Raw genomic sequence first — 16,293 nt, 5'->3', positions numbered from 1 at the left:
ATACAGTAACTCATGTTATTAGACAGAGTGAGCTACTCTACCTACAATAGCATCTTGTATTAACATTTCTAGTACTACTAGCCATGTAGTGAACAGCATTGATATTGCATGCAGTGGAGAATGTTTGGTCAACCAAGCACCAAGTAATACACCAAACCCTTAACATCCGTTAATAAAGAAGGATGACACTGTCAAGCTCCTGGTCATACGCTACCTGGTGTTCAGCGATGAGGGCTTTGACCTCGTCTATCTCTTGAGGGATGACCTCCTTGTCCTTGTCATTGAGTGTGGTCTCAGCCCACTGCAGCCAGCCCAAAAGACCCTCCAGCAGCTCCTTAGTGGCCAGCAGATCACCGAGGGCCATGGCCAGGCGCTGCTGGTGCTGTCGCGCCCACGCCTGGACCTAACATGGCGAAACATGAATAATACATTTAATAGGCCTACATCTGGTCATTTAGCAGATGCTTTTATCCAAAGCGATTCACAGTTGAAAGTGATACATGTTCAGTAATATGTGGTCCATGCTGATTCAAGACCACAACTCCAGTGTTGCCAGCACCATGCTCAAACCCACTGAGACATTGGAACAACCTAGTGCTAACCCCTATGTGGTTTGTCCACATAGGGGAACCCTTTTTAGTGCCCTTTGCAGAGGGTTCTACCTAGCACCCCCTATGTAGGGTTCTTAACAGAACCCCCTGTAAAATAGTTCTACATAGAACACTCTATGAAGGGTACTGCCTAGAACCCTCTATGAAGGGTTCTATCAAGAACCCTGTTCTTCCTATAACCCTCTATGAAGGATTCTACCTGGCTTGCAAAGTGATGCAAAATTCCTACTGCCAGAGTGAGGATATCCAGAATGACTGCCAGGATAGGGAATATTCATTAATGGAACTATCTAAAATATCTAAACTAGGACAACAATCTCAGTAATGGGTGCAAGAAGTATAACTACTAACAGATTGGATTAGTTTATGTATTTTTGTGTAACACAAGATTAATCAACCAATCAATGTATTTGCAAAAACACAGACATTGAAACAAACAATTCTGAAAATAATTCTACAATAGAGCATGCTGGGAAATATGATAATGATGGGTGTGGTTTTTAGTGTTTTACTCCAAACAGAGTGAAAATGAAAAATCAACACTAGGAAATACCAGATAGGGAAGGGAAAGGGGATATCTAGTCAGTTGCGAAACTGAATGCATTCAACCGAAATGTGTCTTCCACATTTAACCCAGTCCGATACAGTACATACATAAATATACCCATATAGAGTTTAAAACATTCTCACACGTATCTTTTGAAATTGATCAGTTTACTCAAATTCCTGATGTTAAAGTTTAAACACTGAGGTAACCATTAATGCTCAGACACAATGTAAAAGAAAGAGACAAATATACAATAGAAAAGCTTATTCAGACTCAGAAGGGTACTATGTAGAACCCTTCCTACCTTCCAAAGAATCCTTCTTGCCTTCCAAACAATCATCTAAGAACCATTTCTTTCAAAAACGGTTCTTCTGGTGAAAACGGTTCTTGGTAGAACCCAATCCCTCCGCAAAGGACCCTTTTGGAACCCTTTTTTCTAAGAGTGTATTATTTTGACCCCCCAACAACAAGATTTACATTCAAGGCTACATTCCACTTTGTCTATGGTTAGTTACAGCCAAGAGACAAAGTAATGTATCGGTATGATTGAGAAACGTGATGAAACATTCTGCCAAGCATTGAGGTTATGCAAGTGATATGTAAGGAGTTGGCAGACTGCTTTGCCATGATATAGGCCTATGATCTGTCACCCTCCAGTATGACGCACAGCAGACTGGCATGTAAGTGTTCACTGACCTCCTCGAACCGGGCTTTAATGATGGTGTTCCAGTGTTTGATGGTGGTGATAGAGTCTGGGTGGCAGATGGTCAAGATAGCCTCCCCCATACTGGTGGCTTTGTTCAGGCCCACTCTCTTCTCCTCCTGTTTCTTCATGAACTCCTGAAAGAGAACCGTTGGTTTCCATTAGCAATCGGCAATGTTTGCGGCAAAACGTAGCAGCCAACAAGTAATTTCTCTGTTCCTCTGTCAATACCTGATCAAGTGGAGATGAAGAAAGTCATGCTATGTGAAGTCAGGGGAGACTATTTTAGATCCAGTGAGATCATGCTTGAGAAAAACTCAATATTGTGAAGTAGTTGGCACGGACTAGCAAACCACGATCTAAAATCCATTTATGGCATTTCTACTTTTACTGGCGAGCTTGACAGACGTGTGGAGACAGTCAAAGTGAAGTGTGTTTTAAACATCAACAATACATTATGAGAAAGCCTCATCAGAAAAGAATGATGAAACATACCCACAGTCTCTGCAAATAGCAGCCTTAACTGCCATATGGTTGAGCTAGGTACTAGTTTGCTTTACAATTAAAATGTTTCCATGCAAGCCCCACCCCTACAGTATATACAAACCTTTAAACAGCCCAAAACAACTTCACCTATGACCAGATATTGCATTTCACATTTGGTGTAATTTTATTTTCTTATTCTATATTATGGTTTTAGCTTTAGAGAACTTTGTGCCCTGCCTGGAAAATAATCTGCAGGGGAAAGACTGTGTTGTTCTATAGGATGACAATGTTCCAGGCTAAAGGTCACTTGCCTTGTGCTGCTCGATAAGAGCCCCGAGGGCCTCCTCGTCGTCGGGCAGGGTGCCATGGAAACGCAGGCTCTGCTCGGCCTCGGCCAGCCACTCCAGCAGCATATGGACTGTAGAGTGGAACTCCTCAGCCTGCAGCAAGGGGCAAGAGAGGTTCATAAACACACAAGTCCCGCAAAGCATTCCTCTAAGCATTCAGCCAGGTCCTAAAGGCGGTGTCGTCTTTTTTGCAGACACACTACACTCCTCAAACGATTGCTATGATCATATGAATGATGTTTCTGAGACGTTTTAACAGATTTTCGGGCTTTGTGAGATCTGATCATCTGTGAAACTGCATAAAAATATGTCTTGGAACACCACCATTTTGAATGAGTGATGAAGAGAGGTTTGGCATAGTAAGAGTCCTACCTGACTCAGTGCCTGTTCCAGCCGGGTCTGTTTAGATACTGAGCGAGCGCAAACTGTCTCCCAGCGAGCGCTCAGCTCCTGCATCTGAGCTTTGACCCAGGAGGAGTCTTCATGGCTGCTCTCAATCAGGTCCTTAGCCGAACGCTTCAGGGCAGCAACGCTCCCCGTCCGCTTACCCAACTCCTTCTGGAACACCTGGAAGACACAGCAAAGAGAGAACTAGTGAGACATTACACACAGACATAAACAACACTACACCAAACATATACTACACTACACCAGACATAAACTACACTACACCAGACATATACTACACTACACCAGACGTATACTACACTACACCAGACGTATACTACACAACACTACACCAGACATATACTACACGACACTACACCAGACATATACAACACTACACCAGACATATACAACACTGCACTACACCAGACATATACAACACTACACAAAAAATACACTACACCAGCCATACACTACACCAGACATACACTACACTAAACCAGATATACAGTATACTACACTACACCAGACATATACTACACTAGACCAGACATATACCACACTACACCAGACATACACTACACCAGACATATACTATACTGCACTACACCAGCCTTATACTATACTACACTACATCAGACAAATACCACACTACACCAGACATATACCACATTACACTACACCAGACATATACTACACTATACTACACAAGACATATACTACACTACACCAGACAGATACTATACTGCACTACACCAGCCTTATACTATACTACACTACACCAGCCTTATACTATACTGCACTACACCAGCCTTATACTATACTACACTACACCAGCCTTATACTATACTACACCACATCAGACATATACTACACTACACTGCACCAGCCTTACACTATACTACACTACACCAGCCTTACACTATACTACACTACACCAGCCTTACACTATACTACACTACACCAGCCTTACACTATACTACACTACACCAGCCTTACACTATACTACACTACACCAGCCTTATACTATACTACACTACACCAGCCTTATACTATACTACACTACACCAGCCTTACACTATACTACACTACACCAGCCTTATACTATACTACACTACACCAGCCTTACACTATACTACACTACACCAGCCTTATACTATACTACACTACACCAACCTTATACTATACTACACTACACCAGCCTTATACTATACTACACTACACCAGCCTTACACTATACTACACTACACCAGCCTTATACTATACTACACTAAACCAGCCTTATACTATACTGCACTACACCAGCCTTATACTATACTACACTACACCAGCCTTACACTATACTACACTACACCAGCCTTATACTATACTACACCACATCAGACATATACTATACTACACTACACCAACCTTATACTATACTACACTACACCAGCCTTATACTATACTACACCACATCAGACATATACTATACTACACTACACCAACCTTACACTATACTACACTACACCAGCCTTATACTATACTACACTACACCAGCCTTACACTATACTACACTACACCAGCCTTATACTATACTACACCACATCAGACATATACTATACTACACTACACCAACCTTACACTATACTACACTACACCAGCCTTATACTATACTACACTACACCAACCTTATACTATACTACACTACACCAGCCTTATACTATACTACACCACATCAGACATATACTACACTACACTGCACCAGACATATACTACACTACACCACACTAGACATATACTACACTATACACACACAGACATGCATATACAAGACTACACACAGAAGCAGAGACACGTGTAAACAGACACACAGACACAGACACATCAACACACCCACCCTCACACCCAATAACCTCAAACTCCATCAATCCATATGCTGCTCTTTGCAGAGTCCCACATCGCAAGTCATTATAACTATGATATCCCTCGTACAGAAATAAAGAAAGTCACACACTAATTATGCTCCCAAACATTTAATGGGCCTAGCAACCAATGTTTCGGCACTTGCAGATTGACCCATTAAATGTTTGGAAGCATAATTACAGTGTGTGACTTTCTTTCTTGCTTTTTATAGTTTATTCTCTGTTAGTCAGCACCTCTACGAAACATTTTGGGGTGTGCGTCAGCTTATGTCTTCTACTAGAATATCCCTAGTAGCCATGATAAATTAGACCCGGTTATAAACAGTCATCTAGCTCCATGACCCTCAGAGCTAAGCTGTGGTCCAAAACAAATTAGGCCAAATCAACACTGATTATGAAAAATAGGGATACAATTTTTTTGTTGTTAATTTTTTAAATTGAACCTTTATTTAACTAGGCAAGTCAGTTAAGAATAAATTATTTTGGCCCGACGATGCTGGGCCAATTGTGCGCTGCCCTTTGGGACTCACAATCATGGCCGGATGTGATGCAGCCTGGAATAATACAGTTCAACAGGGTTGAAACCGATCCAGCTACACACTAACATTGTGCCAAAAACACTTCCAATTGGAGCAGTTGACTTCTGCACCCTCATGAAGTCATCTGGATGCCTTTGAAGGCCATATGGAGGGTGACTGAACTGAAGGTCTGACTGTTGATCTACCTCAGTGTAGTGACTCAGATATCCTGCCAGGCACTCTTTATTTCACTATACCTCAGCAATCTTGCTTCTCTGCTAATTCAAACAGCGTTTTGCCACATAACACAATTTCTATTTCCGACAAACGGCTATGGGGGGGAGGGGGGGGGTTATTAATTACCGGAAGGAATGAGAAAAATAAATACGCTGAACAATGAGAACAGCAAAACCACAGGCAGTACAGTATCACAGGGTGCACTGTTTCAGCTTTAGAATCAAGTTAGATGAATGTGCTTAGGCCCAGAGTTTGAACAGATCTATTCTGCAAGTGGCACCTACTGCCATTGTGCCCTTGAACAAAGCACTTAACCCCACCAAACTGCTCCAAGGGTACTGCTCTGCGGCTGGACAATGAAGATCTATTGTACAAATGTTTCCTTTATTTACCTTGTGACTGTCGATGAGATTGAGCACAAGGTCTATATCTCCATGTACTGGCTGGTCCTCGGCCAGCTGAGGCTCCACTCTGTACAGCCAGTCAATCAGGGCCTGCAGGGCATCAGTAAACTGACCAGAGAACAGCAACGCCTCTTCCAGTTTGTTCTGCCTGAAAGATAATTATTAGTGAAAATACATAATGACCACTGACAGCAGAACATATCACGAAACTATCACTGTTTTCTATTATTTATGTAATATCATCACACTTTGACAGCAGAATTATAGTTTAATCAGAGTCAATGAAAAGTATTCACGAAGCCGACAGTTTCAGTATCCATCACCATCACCATTAGATGACAGTAAAATATATAATTAATATGCATATTGTGTGTCCATTACACAGCAATGTGCCGGTCCTGTCCCCTTACCTCTCGACTGACTTGCCACAGACAGTGTCCCACTTGTCCCTCAGTTCACTCAGCATGTCGTCCAGCTTCTGGTTGTCATCCTGCAGTGACGTCTTATCCTTCAGGGCACGTCCAGTACGACTGGTGGTGTCATACACTGAGTGCTTGCTCCCCAGCACCTTCTGGAACTCCTGCATGAACCCAAGTTGGAGAGACATGGTCATTATTTAAGCTAGTTCAAGCTGTCCAAGTCAGTCTGTGGCTGGTTTTTAGCCTCGTCTTCAGGCCGTTCAAGGTTTATACGGTGTGTCTGGCAAAGAGAAACAAGTAGATTTTAGACTAGACAGCTGAACAGCCAACAGTGAAATGTCCATAATTGAACAGTAGCCTAAGCAATTTGACCATGGTCTCACTTTCTGTCTTGTTACGTAATTGACAAATCGTCAACAGCACAACGGAGAAACTACAGCTGAGTAAATCCAGAGGCTCTACGTATGGTTTATCTGTAGATTCCTTCAAAAAGGTCCTGTCTAGAAGCTAAAAGGGTTTCTTCGGCTGTCCCCATACGAGAACCCTATTTGGTTCCAGGTAGAACCCTTTTGTTTCCAGGTGGAACCCAACAGAGTTCTACCTGGAAACAAATAGGGTTCTACCTGGAACCAAAAAGGGTTCTCGTATGGGGACAGCTGAGGAAACCTTTTGGAACACTTCTTTCTAAGAGTGTACCGTCTACATTCTGTCATGGATTCTAATTTGTGACCTAGTTGTTAATAAAGGACATGTAGTGGCTGAAAAAGAAGGGGTCAGATTTCCAGCATCTTTCATCCACACGGATTAAAAGTTTCTGAAATCAGGGCATCCCTAATACATTCTGTACATCCAGGGATTATTGTAGGATTAGCAAACAATCCTCACACACAACAGTGCAAGGACAACAACTGGATAGCTTAGTCTCTGACACTAAAGGCACTAATGTGTACTGTATACTATAATGTATAAATCCCAAACTGAAGTCTCACTAGAAAAAGCCCCCCAAAAAGCTGTGGTTTTAAAGAACAGCTTTGATAAATGACTACAGTCCTGCTGGAGATCTTTTGCTTTGCTAAACGATCTCCTTCATAAACGCCTCACTATAGGAGGGGTCTCGCCAACTCTTTCATTGTCACCCTTCGTCTTGTTCTCCTCCAAGGATGAGAAAAGGATTCGACGAGGTTCAGTTAGTTCGGTCACCTTGTGCTGGGCCAGCTGCGTCTTGATCTTGTCAGGATCGTTGGCGATTTCCAGCTCAGAGTCCAAAGCCTTCTCCGAATCGTCCAACCATTCTGTCAGCTTGTTCCAGGTTTCGTGGAACTAGGGGGAGAGATGTAGGAAATTAGGTTTGAGTAAACCACACACCGTGATGTATGATTTCCTTTGAATTATTCTTCTACATTCTCAGTTCAGCGCCAAGAAAAGTGAAGGGTGCGTACTAATGAAAGGGCTCTGAGGCCTTTGGAATCAACATGTAAGACAAACCTCACTGTAATACCTAACCACAGCTTTCCAACGATAATAACTAGCATAGAGTAGTTGTAACACATTGTCCAGGCAACTTTTGTCTGCAAAGCCTTAATGTATTGTACTGTATTTGACCTCACACTTCGTTAGTGACCTCACTTCTCTGTTTTTCTATTGATGCCTATTGCCCAATTACGTGGAAGGATGGTGACTCCTACTACAGTCCACCTGTGTAACTCCCTCTTTCTCACCCCCTCTCTTTTTCTCCTTCAACTATGAATCTCTCTCTCTCCTACTTTTTTCAACCTACATCAATTTCCTATCATACTTCAATGTGGCTAGACCGCTGACTCCTAGCACACCAGTTTAGGTCATTTACTGTGTGATCCTGTACCAACTGTTCCCAGTGTGTCGTACCTGTTTGGCCCTCTTCCTGGTGTCGTCCAGCAGACGGCCCCTCTCCACAGACCTCTGCACCACCTTCTCCCAGCGGCCCTGTACACTTATCAGCAGGTTCTTGATCAGTACCACGTCCTGCTTCTGGCTGAAGTACTTCAGGTGTGTCCCAGTCTTATCCAGCTCAATGATCTGCTGCCTGTGGGAGTTGACCTCTGTCACAAAGACCTGCCAACACACACATCAGAGGATCATGATAGATATTACAATAGTGTTACACAGTGGAATTGGTATTTTTGGGGTACAGTTTAAGGCACTAGTTTAGAATGTCCAATGGCAAGCAGAATGTTCACGTGACTAATAAGCAGAGTTCTGGATGAGAGTCAAATGCATTGTTGAGCCGTGGTTGGCTTGCTTGCACTGCAAGCTGTTTCGGCTATGGAACCTAAGCCCATCAATTGTTCTTGCTTCTGACATCATTAATACTAAGTAAGTCAGGATAGGAGGCCGTTTAGGTTCATTATTAGACAGTTGACTAATACTGAAATGCCGAATCATCAGAAACCTATCAAAAATGTAAATGTATGTGTCATGTTAACTGTCACATACCTTGTGCTCATCTATCTGAAACAGGATGGTTTCCAGGATGACGGAGGCGGGAGAGGACATTGTGAGAGTCTGTTCAGCTTGGGTCAACCAGCTGATGAAGTCCTGCAGAGAGTTATGGAACTCTGTGGCCAGAGCCAAAGCCTCTTCCAGTTTCACCTGAAGCACAGAGACAACAGAGACACTTGAGAAACATTGCACTCTTCCTACTGACACACATATTCACACACGTGCACACCCACAAACGGATAGACCTACAAACACACACACACACACACATGCTTACCCACGCACACATACACATGCACCAAACAAACATGCAGGCTGTTTGGTTGCCACAACACTAGATAATGACTGTAATTGATCCAAACATGACCTCTGTTTAGACAGAGGAAGTCAGCATCTCTGGAACACTTCAAGGGTGAAGGGAAGAGGATGAGCTATCAAAACAATGCATCCTCTACAGTTATAAAAATAGCATCAATTAGCCTTTTGATTGTTAGTCCAAGAGCAGGGATCCTTTTTGCTTACAGTCAGGCAAGCTAAAGTGAGTAGCCAATGCTGTATCCTCATCACAATAAACAATGGGGTAATAACATTACAGCCATCCCAAGCCTAATGGCAAGAAGTACTGTCTCTGGTATACAGTGTCGTCCCTCTCTCAAGTTGTGCAGTATTCATGACATACAGCACAGTACACCATAGTTGATTAAGGGACTTGACTGAGTTAGGAACAAAACCACATCCAACCCCAGCATTTCCTTTACATCTATTTCAACATATCAGCTGTTGGTTAGAGTGTCTCTGAAGACAAGAGGACTTTGTTCCATGATGACTGATGGCTGATGACTCAGGCAATAACCAGTAGAGAGAGACCTGTGGCCACATCTTACATGCTTACGTGCTTACCAACCCTCTCTGCTGTTCACCATTCATAACTTGTGGATTAGAAACGTATAATGTCTAATACAGGGGGTGGGAGGGGATGAACCAGCGCTGAGAAGTACCGTCCCACTGGGGATATAATAAACCTCAACATTATGAATCATCAGACAAGTTCAGACCACTTTGTTGGGTGTGATCCATTCTAGACAGGTTTTCTCTAGATCATTTTTCAGGCGGAGCACAATGAACCCCAAATCATCCCAAACATCCAGGTCCTGTCAAATCAACATTTCCAATGTAATCCAATTGAAGCTGAATTATTTTATGCAGTCAGTGGGGGCAGAGCTAGGAATGGGGGCCCATTCTGGAAGAGAAACACTGATTCATCCCATCGTAGCCCAACAATGCTACTCCATGTCACTTTACATTCCCTACCTTTCTCTCAGCCACCTTGGCCTGCACAGACTCCCACTTGTCCTGTAGGTTACGGAGGTCCTGCTCTGTGTTGCTGTCCTGGCCGGAGGGGGTCATGGTGAGCAGCTGCTGACCTTTGTTCATCAGCTGCTGGTACAGCTCCTCCTTGGCCTCCATTGTGGAACATAACTCCTGCAGAAGACAAAAAAACATGAGGGGCTTAGAAAAGATGGCTGCAGTTATAATGTTAATATCCAATTATAGCACTGAAACTACTGTTTTACATTTGGAAATTCATGGAATTTGACAATAAGACCAGTATATTTTTTTACTGCCTCTTTATCAGTTTGTTTTGTGAGCACATAAAATCCAAATGAAGTCCAAACATGGTGAAAGAACGAGAGCAGTGAGGAGAAACAATAGGCAAGCTTTTCCACACGTAAATTAAAACCTTCAAATCTCAAGTAAGTGCTGAGTCTGATAATCTTATCATTTGGAAACAATCTCTGTTTTGGCTGCCATGATGTCCTGCTAAATGGAAGCCCCATAGGGAAGCATTCACCGTGACAGTGTCTGGGTTATCCTATCAAACAATTACAAAACAGTGGAACATTATCTGAGTACAGTCAGTGTTTAATGACTTAGTAACACTTTGGGTCTTTAATCACTCCTTTAATTATTATTTTAGTAGGACACATTATTGTTCTTTTAGCAACTTCATTTAGTATTCACAGTTCACAGTTCAGAACGACAAGGCCTGAGTTGGGCCCTTACAAGCCTGTCATCTGTATGAGGCCTTTTACATGGTTAAATACATACCAGATGGGCGTTAAGCTGCTCGCGGGCCGTGTCTGGTAAGCCTCCCACAGCCTTTGATGCTAACAGCTGACGCTCTGTGTCTTTCAGCCACTGCTGCATGTCTTCCATCTCGCCATGGAAACCTTGGGCCTGCAACACAATACAACCGGAGTCAGAACAACACACCTTATATTGTGGAATTCAAGGGTGGGAAAGGGGAATGTTTTGAGAAGTTAGGAATTCCTCAGACACATTAATGGCCATAAATGTTTTGGTGTGAGGTTATTTGACAGAACGAATGATGGTGTCTGTGAACAGTCTAATCAATAAACATATTTTATGTTTCATTTCCTGAATCAAGCATGGCTTTATGCTTCTAATTGTTTTGTTCAGTTTATTCCCCATATGAATCAGATAACAATGTCTATGCTCAATGTTACAATGTTGTCTACGCACATGTTTTACATATGCATTGTACTGGAAATCCACTTTTGTCCGTAAAATGCTTTTGACAGAGCTTTGTAGGTTTACTGGGTACCAAAGTAAAACATTCTTGGAAAATAGATTGATTTCAACCCTTTGGCAACCCACTCAAAAAATCAAGACTGCATGCAATTTTTTCATAGGGCTTACATTTCCGAAAGTTCATTTCATATTCTTAAAACATTCCTGATTTCTTGCCATAAAACCGTTCCAATACTAACAGTAGAAAAATACTTAACAACAACCCTTTTAAAATTCTTCAAATAAAAATACATTTCCACTAGTCATTGACATTCCATCCATCACTCCTTTCACACACTACATCAAAGCATTCCCCTAAATGTCAATGGTATGAACAGGAACACCAGTAGTTAGGAATGGGGGAGGCAGGAGGTGGGGGTTGAAGGTTTACATTATTTCTCCGTAACTTATCCTCCCACTCTTCTAAAACGTTCTTTATGAATTTTGAAAAACAACATTCTTACACTCCAGGAGGGAAGAATATCAATCATAGCTTCAATTTCAGATACGAGTCATCATGGTACCAGATTCCATACGGCGGCTTGGTAGGTGAAGAGGTGAGGCAGCTGACATCAGAGTAAGGGAGGTATAGCTAGACACAAACCTGAAGTAGAGCACTGTCCAGTTGCTGCCTCCTCTGCTCTGTCTTCTCCAGGATGTTCTTCCAGCGCTGGGTGAGGTTCTCCAGTTTGTTCTGCAGGCCGGCGGCTTCCTCCCCAGAGGTGGACTCCACCAGGTCAGTACCGGCCTTGTTGACCGCCTCCACCGTCGTCTTATGGGCCAATACATCATTCTGGAGGACCTGGAAACACCACAGTACAGGGATGGTTAAACACTAGGCTGATGGGATCAACTAAATAAACAAGATCAGATAGCACTAAACTGGACAAACACTTTTCCAAGAAGAGTGATAGGGTCTATACTCCACACTAAATATATTTGAGTGTCTATTTATTCTAATGGATAAAATATGGTTTAATCGACTAAACGCTTCTGGAACATAAATTTAGAAATGGCAAGGAGAAGACTAGATTAATCTGCTACGTGGTGGTTTAAATCCCTGCATGGTGGTCCTCGACCAGACTGGTCCATGTATCACTGTCTGTGGATGATGGCTTAAAGCAGTGTTTCCCAAACTCGGTCCTGGCGCACCCTCCCCCCTGGGTGCATGTTTTGACGATGAGTTGATTATTTGAATCAACTGTGTAGTGCCAGGGCAAAAACCAAAACGCCATTAAGGTGTCAGATGGATTTTAAATTATAGGGGCTTTTAGAGACGGGAGTGAAATAGGTCAAATGCATTTGAAAGACTGCAGATTTGTCTGTGCTTATAATACATGTTGTACAATGTTGTGTATGCAGTCCGGGTAGAGTGGAACTTTGATGTTTGTTGTTGTTGTGGCTAAGCCAAACGGTTGTTGGGGTCAGAGGTCATGAAAAGGTTATACCAAGCTGCTCTTTTCTGCAGATTGAAGTTTGTTGCAGGAAAAAAGACGTGTCTCGGCTGAAATAACACTTTATAAGAACAAGAAGAAGAAATGGGTCTTACGTGGTGCTTGGCGAGTTTGATCTCAATGGCCTTGGGGTCTCCTACAGCCTTCCTCTGTTCGTTGAGCAGCTCTTCAGTGTTGCTCATCCAGGCCAGAAGCTCGTCCAGCGCATGCTGGAACTGCCCCAGAGCCAATAGAGCTCCTTCCAGTTTGTGCTACACAGAATCAGTACAAACACGTCAGAGTCAGGTCAAAGTCACTTGGTGAAAACACTCGCCATGTGAGCGTAATGAATCTATTTTTACGGGAATGAGAGGGGAAAGGCACTTTATCAATTAGAGAAAACACAACGCAGTTCACTATTCATGTAATATACACTGTATTCTTGTCACAAGGTTCTAATTATATGTAGTCTAAATATAAAGAGACAGTTCAGAGAGGCAATCTATTTTCTTCCACAACAAAAAAGAAACAGCTTTGAATTAAGTCTGTTAATTTCACCTCCCCCCCCCCCCCCCTCCTCTGGTATACCTCCAGCCCTTAGCCGCACGAAGTAGGGTTGCTGATGGTGCTTCAGCACCCCAGAAAAATCCTAATAAAAGATAAATAAAACAAATTAAAAGTAGTGCCTTGCTCCAGCCCCAGTCTGACCTACCTGTCTGTTGATGATCTTTTCATCCAGGTTGTCCCAGAGCATTTTGAGCTCGGTCATGGGCTCCTGGATGGCACAACGGTCGTACTCCTCCGTCACCTTCTTCAGCAGCAGGCCCGCCTGGTGGTTCAGTCGCTCCATCTCCATCTGCAGCTGATACGCCTCACCTTTGAACTCCTGAAACACCACACAAGGGATTGCCAAGGCAACACGTTAATATAACTACAAGGTTATGATGTGCAAGAAAATTCTCAGCAAAAAAATGGTGATCAAATTAAGATCCGACATCTGTACAGGTCAAAAGCTTTATTAAAATATCACTTAGCATGGGGATAGCAAACAGTGGGTAGACATGACTTTGTTCTATGGTGACACTTATTTTTGTTCAGCTCCTGTGCAAAGGTGGATGTGTCTAAAACCATCTTCATTAACTAATCCATTGGAGAGTCACAATAGCTTTTTCTTGTTGTAGATCAAAGGAGAGAAACAGATGTTAATGTTCTATGTAGTATGACACTGTTTCTACACCGTGCTTCAGTAAGAGCAGGGCACGAACTGAACATCCGTAAACACAGCTGCTGCTTGCTCTGTAATTTTGGTGGACATTAAATAAATCAACACATTCACTTGAGTGAGATCAACTGAAAGTGATTTATGATGTTTCAATCAGATACATTTTTTACATTTTATTTAACCTTTATTTAACTTAATAAATGTGGGAATCGATCAATAGTTTGGTCTAAGATTCCTCATAGCTAACGCTTTCTACATAATATGTGTCATTAATGATTATTATAATAAAAGGTGTAGAAACACAATACCTTGAGTTCTTCTATCTGTTGCTTGACAGTGTCCAGGTCTGTGCCCACAGGTGACATAGAACCCAGTTTGTGCTCCACAATGTCCACCCAGTCAAACATACCCTGTAGATAGAGGGAGTGGGTACCATTGTCAGTGGGAGAACACAATGCTAGCTTTCACATTCATAGCACTCAATCCATCAACTCTTCTTAAGTAAAAGCAACACTGTCAACGAAAAATAGATATTAGCACATGGTGAAAAATGACGGACCTCAACTGATTCACTCAAGTCTAGGAGAGGGTTGTTAATGTATAACCCAACAGTGTAAATCTAAGCCTTTTAAAACCACTGCATTACAATGGCCTCATACATCATTATAAACAATCCCAACCAATATAAACAAAACAACAACTTACAATCAATATAAGCAAACACATAAATGAATGTGATCAACATATAGGTAGACATGATGTCATTACAGTTTACACTCCTAACATTAAAAACAATGCCTGTTACATGACAATGTACTTTTATCTATTAGTGCCTGGTAAACTACTCAAACTCTGTCCCTTGATTAAATCTGAGAACTACAATGCTACGTGGCAAACACTGATTAGCATTAACACATTAACATTGCTTGATTAACGGGGCCATTGATAGGGCCATTGATCATAAGAATAACACAAAACCACAGACACCTCGATCAACAGGAATGAAGTTGTGAACATGTCCTGAGTAATGTGGGTGACTTTCTCTTTCTTATGAAAAAAAAACAGGGGAGGCAGAGTGAAACATATTAACGAACACTAACGAAACCACAGAAGTTCTGCATTACATGCTAACAACAAGTTGCTCAGTGTTAGCCTGTGTGTTCAGTGACAGCAGGGCCATGTTCAGTCGGTAAGGAATGGTTAGATAACATTTTATCTGATCTTGACCAATAAGAACAAAGCCCTACTGAACAGGCCCTGATGTATGACAAAGCACTGCAGTTAATCCATAATGAACAGTAATGTACCTGCAGGCCATCCTGGAACTGTACAGCAGCTTGCATGGCCTCGTCCAGTCTGTCCACTCTCTCCTTCCATGCCTTGTTCAGAGTCTCCCACGCCAAGTTCACCTGGTGGAGAAAACAACAGAGGTCAGGGAATAGGACCAAAACACAGCAGCTGGAAACGCACACCACTCTATAGAAAAATACAAATAAAGAAACCAGGATCAAATTATATATGAATTACCATCATTACATATATCCTTATGCAAGTCAATAAGATATCTATGAGTAAAGTATCTGCCATTTTAGGTTGTCTGTCTGGAGTACTTGAGTAAAGTCTTCTCTTCTTTTTAAAGGTGATGTTCTGATGTCATTGATTACCTCATCAATACTCTTCTTTGTGACTGGCTTATCTGGTTCACCACAAGCAGCCATAAGCTCCGCCCCCAGGTTCCGCACCACATCAAGCTCCTCCTGTAGGCCGTCAATCTCCTCCTTGAAGCTCTGGGAGAAAAGACAACTATCAGTCCCAAAGAAGTAACTAAACCTACAATCACGTCAAACTGCATAGAAATGACATTGCCCATGGTATCTTGTTTGAGCTGCTCTAATGGTTACATGTTACATGAATGTAAGAAGCTTAATTTAGCATAACAAGACAACAAAAAAACTGCACACTGCACTCTTAGAAATAAATATGCTATTTAGAACCAAGAAGGGTT

General features: G+C 42.2%; 1 protein-coding gene across 1 annotated transcript in view; it reads right to left on the bottom strand.

Moving 5' to 3' along the window:
• LOC110499368 (dystonin) overlaps window positions 1-16,293 on the bottom strand; it is a 194,466-nt gene that overhangs the window by 12,028 nt on the left and 166,145 nt on the right. Inside the window, exons 75-91 of the mRNA XM_036956226.1 lie at window positions 15,953-16,075; window positions 15,596-15,697; window positions 14,597-14,698; window positions 13,779-13,952; window positions 13,183-13,338; window positions 12,238-12,435; window positions 11,151-11,279; window positions 10,353-10,523; window positions 9,036-9,191; window positions 8,448-8,654; window positions 7,764-7,883; window positions 6,555-6,724; window positions 6,133-6,292; window positions 3,067-3,261; window positions 2,659-2,787; window positions 1,855-1,998; window positions 215-403 (exon numbers count right to left, since the gene is read on the bottom strand). Coding sequence (XP_036812121.1) covers window positions 215-403; window positions 1,855-1,998; window positions 2,659-2,787; window positions 3,067-3,261; window positions 6,133-6,292; window positions 6,555-6,724; window positions 7,764-7,883; window positions 8,448-8,654; window positions 9,036-9,191; window positions 10,353-10,523; window positions 11,151-11,279; window positions 12,238-12,435; window positions 13,183-13,338; window positions 13,779-13,952; window positions 14,597-14,698; window positions 15,596-15,697; window positions 15,953-16,075 — 2,625 coding nt within the window. The remainder of the gene's footprint in view (window positions 1-214; window positions 404-1,854; window positions 1,999-2,658; window positions 2,788-3,066; window positions 3,262-6,132; window positions 6,293-6,554; window positions 6,725-7,763; window positions 7,884-8,447; window positions 8,655-9,035; window positions 9,192-10,352; window positions 10,524-11,150; window positions 11,280-12,237; window positions 12,436-13,182; window positions 13,339-13,778; window positions 13,953-14,596; window positions 14,699-15,595; window positions 15,698-15,952; window positions 16,076-16,293) is intronic.

This window comes from Oncorhynchus mykiss, chromosome 20, assembly GCF_013265735.2.
Source record: "Oncorhynchus mykiss isolate Arlee chromosome 20, USDA_OmykA_1.1, whole genome shotgun sequence".
Classification (NCBI taxonomy): domain Eukaryota; kingdom Metazoa; phylum Chordata; class Actinopteri; order Salmoniformes; family Salmonidae; genus Oncorhynchus; species Oncorhynchus mykiss.
Note: the sequence above shows the minus strand (reverse complement) of the source record. Positions and strands in the feature narration are given on the sequence as shown.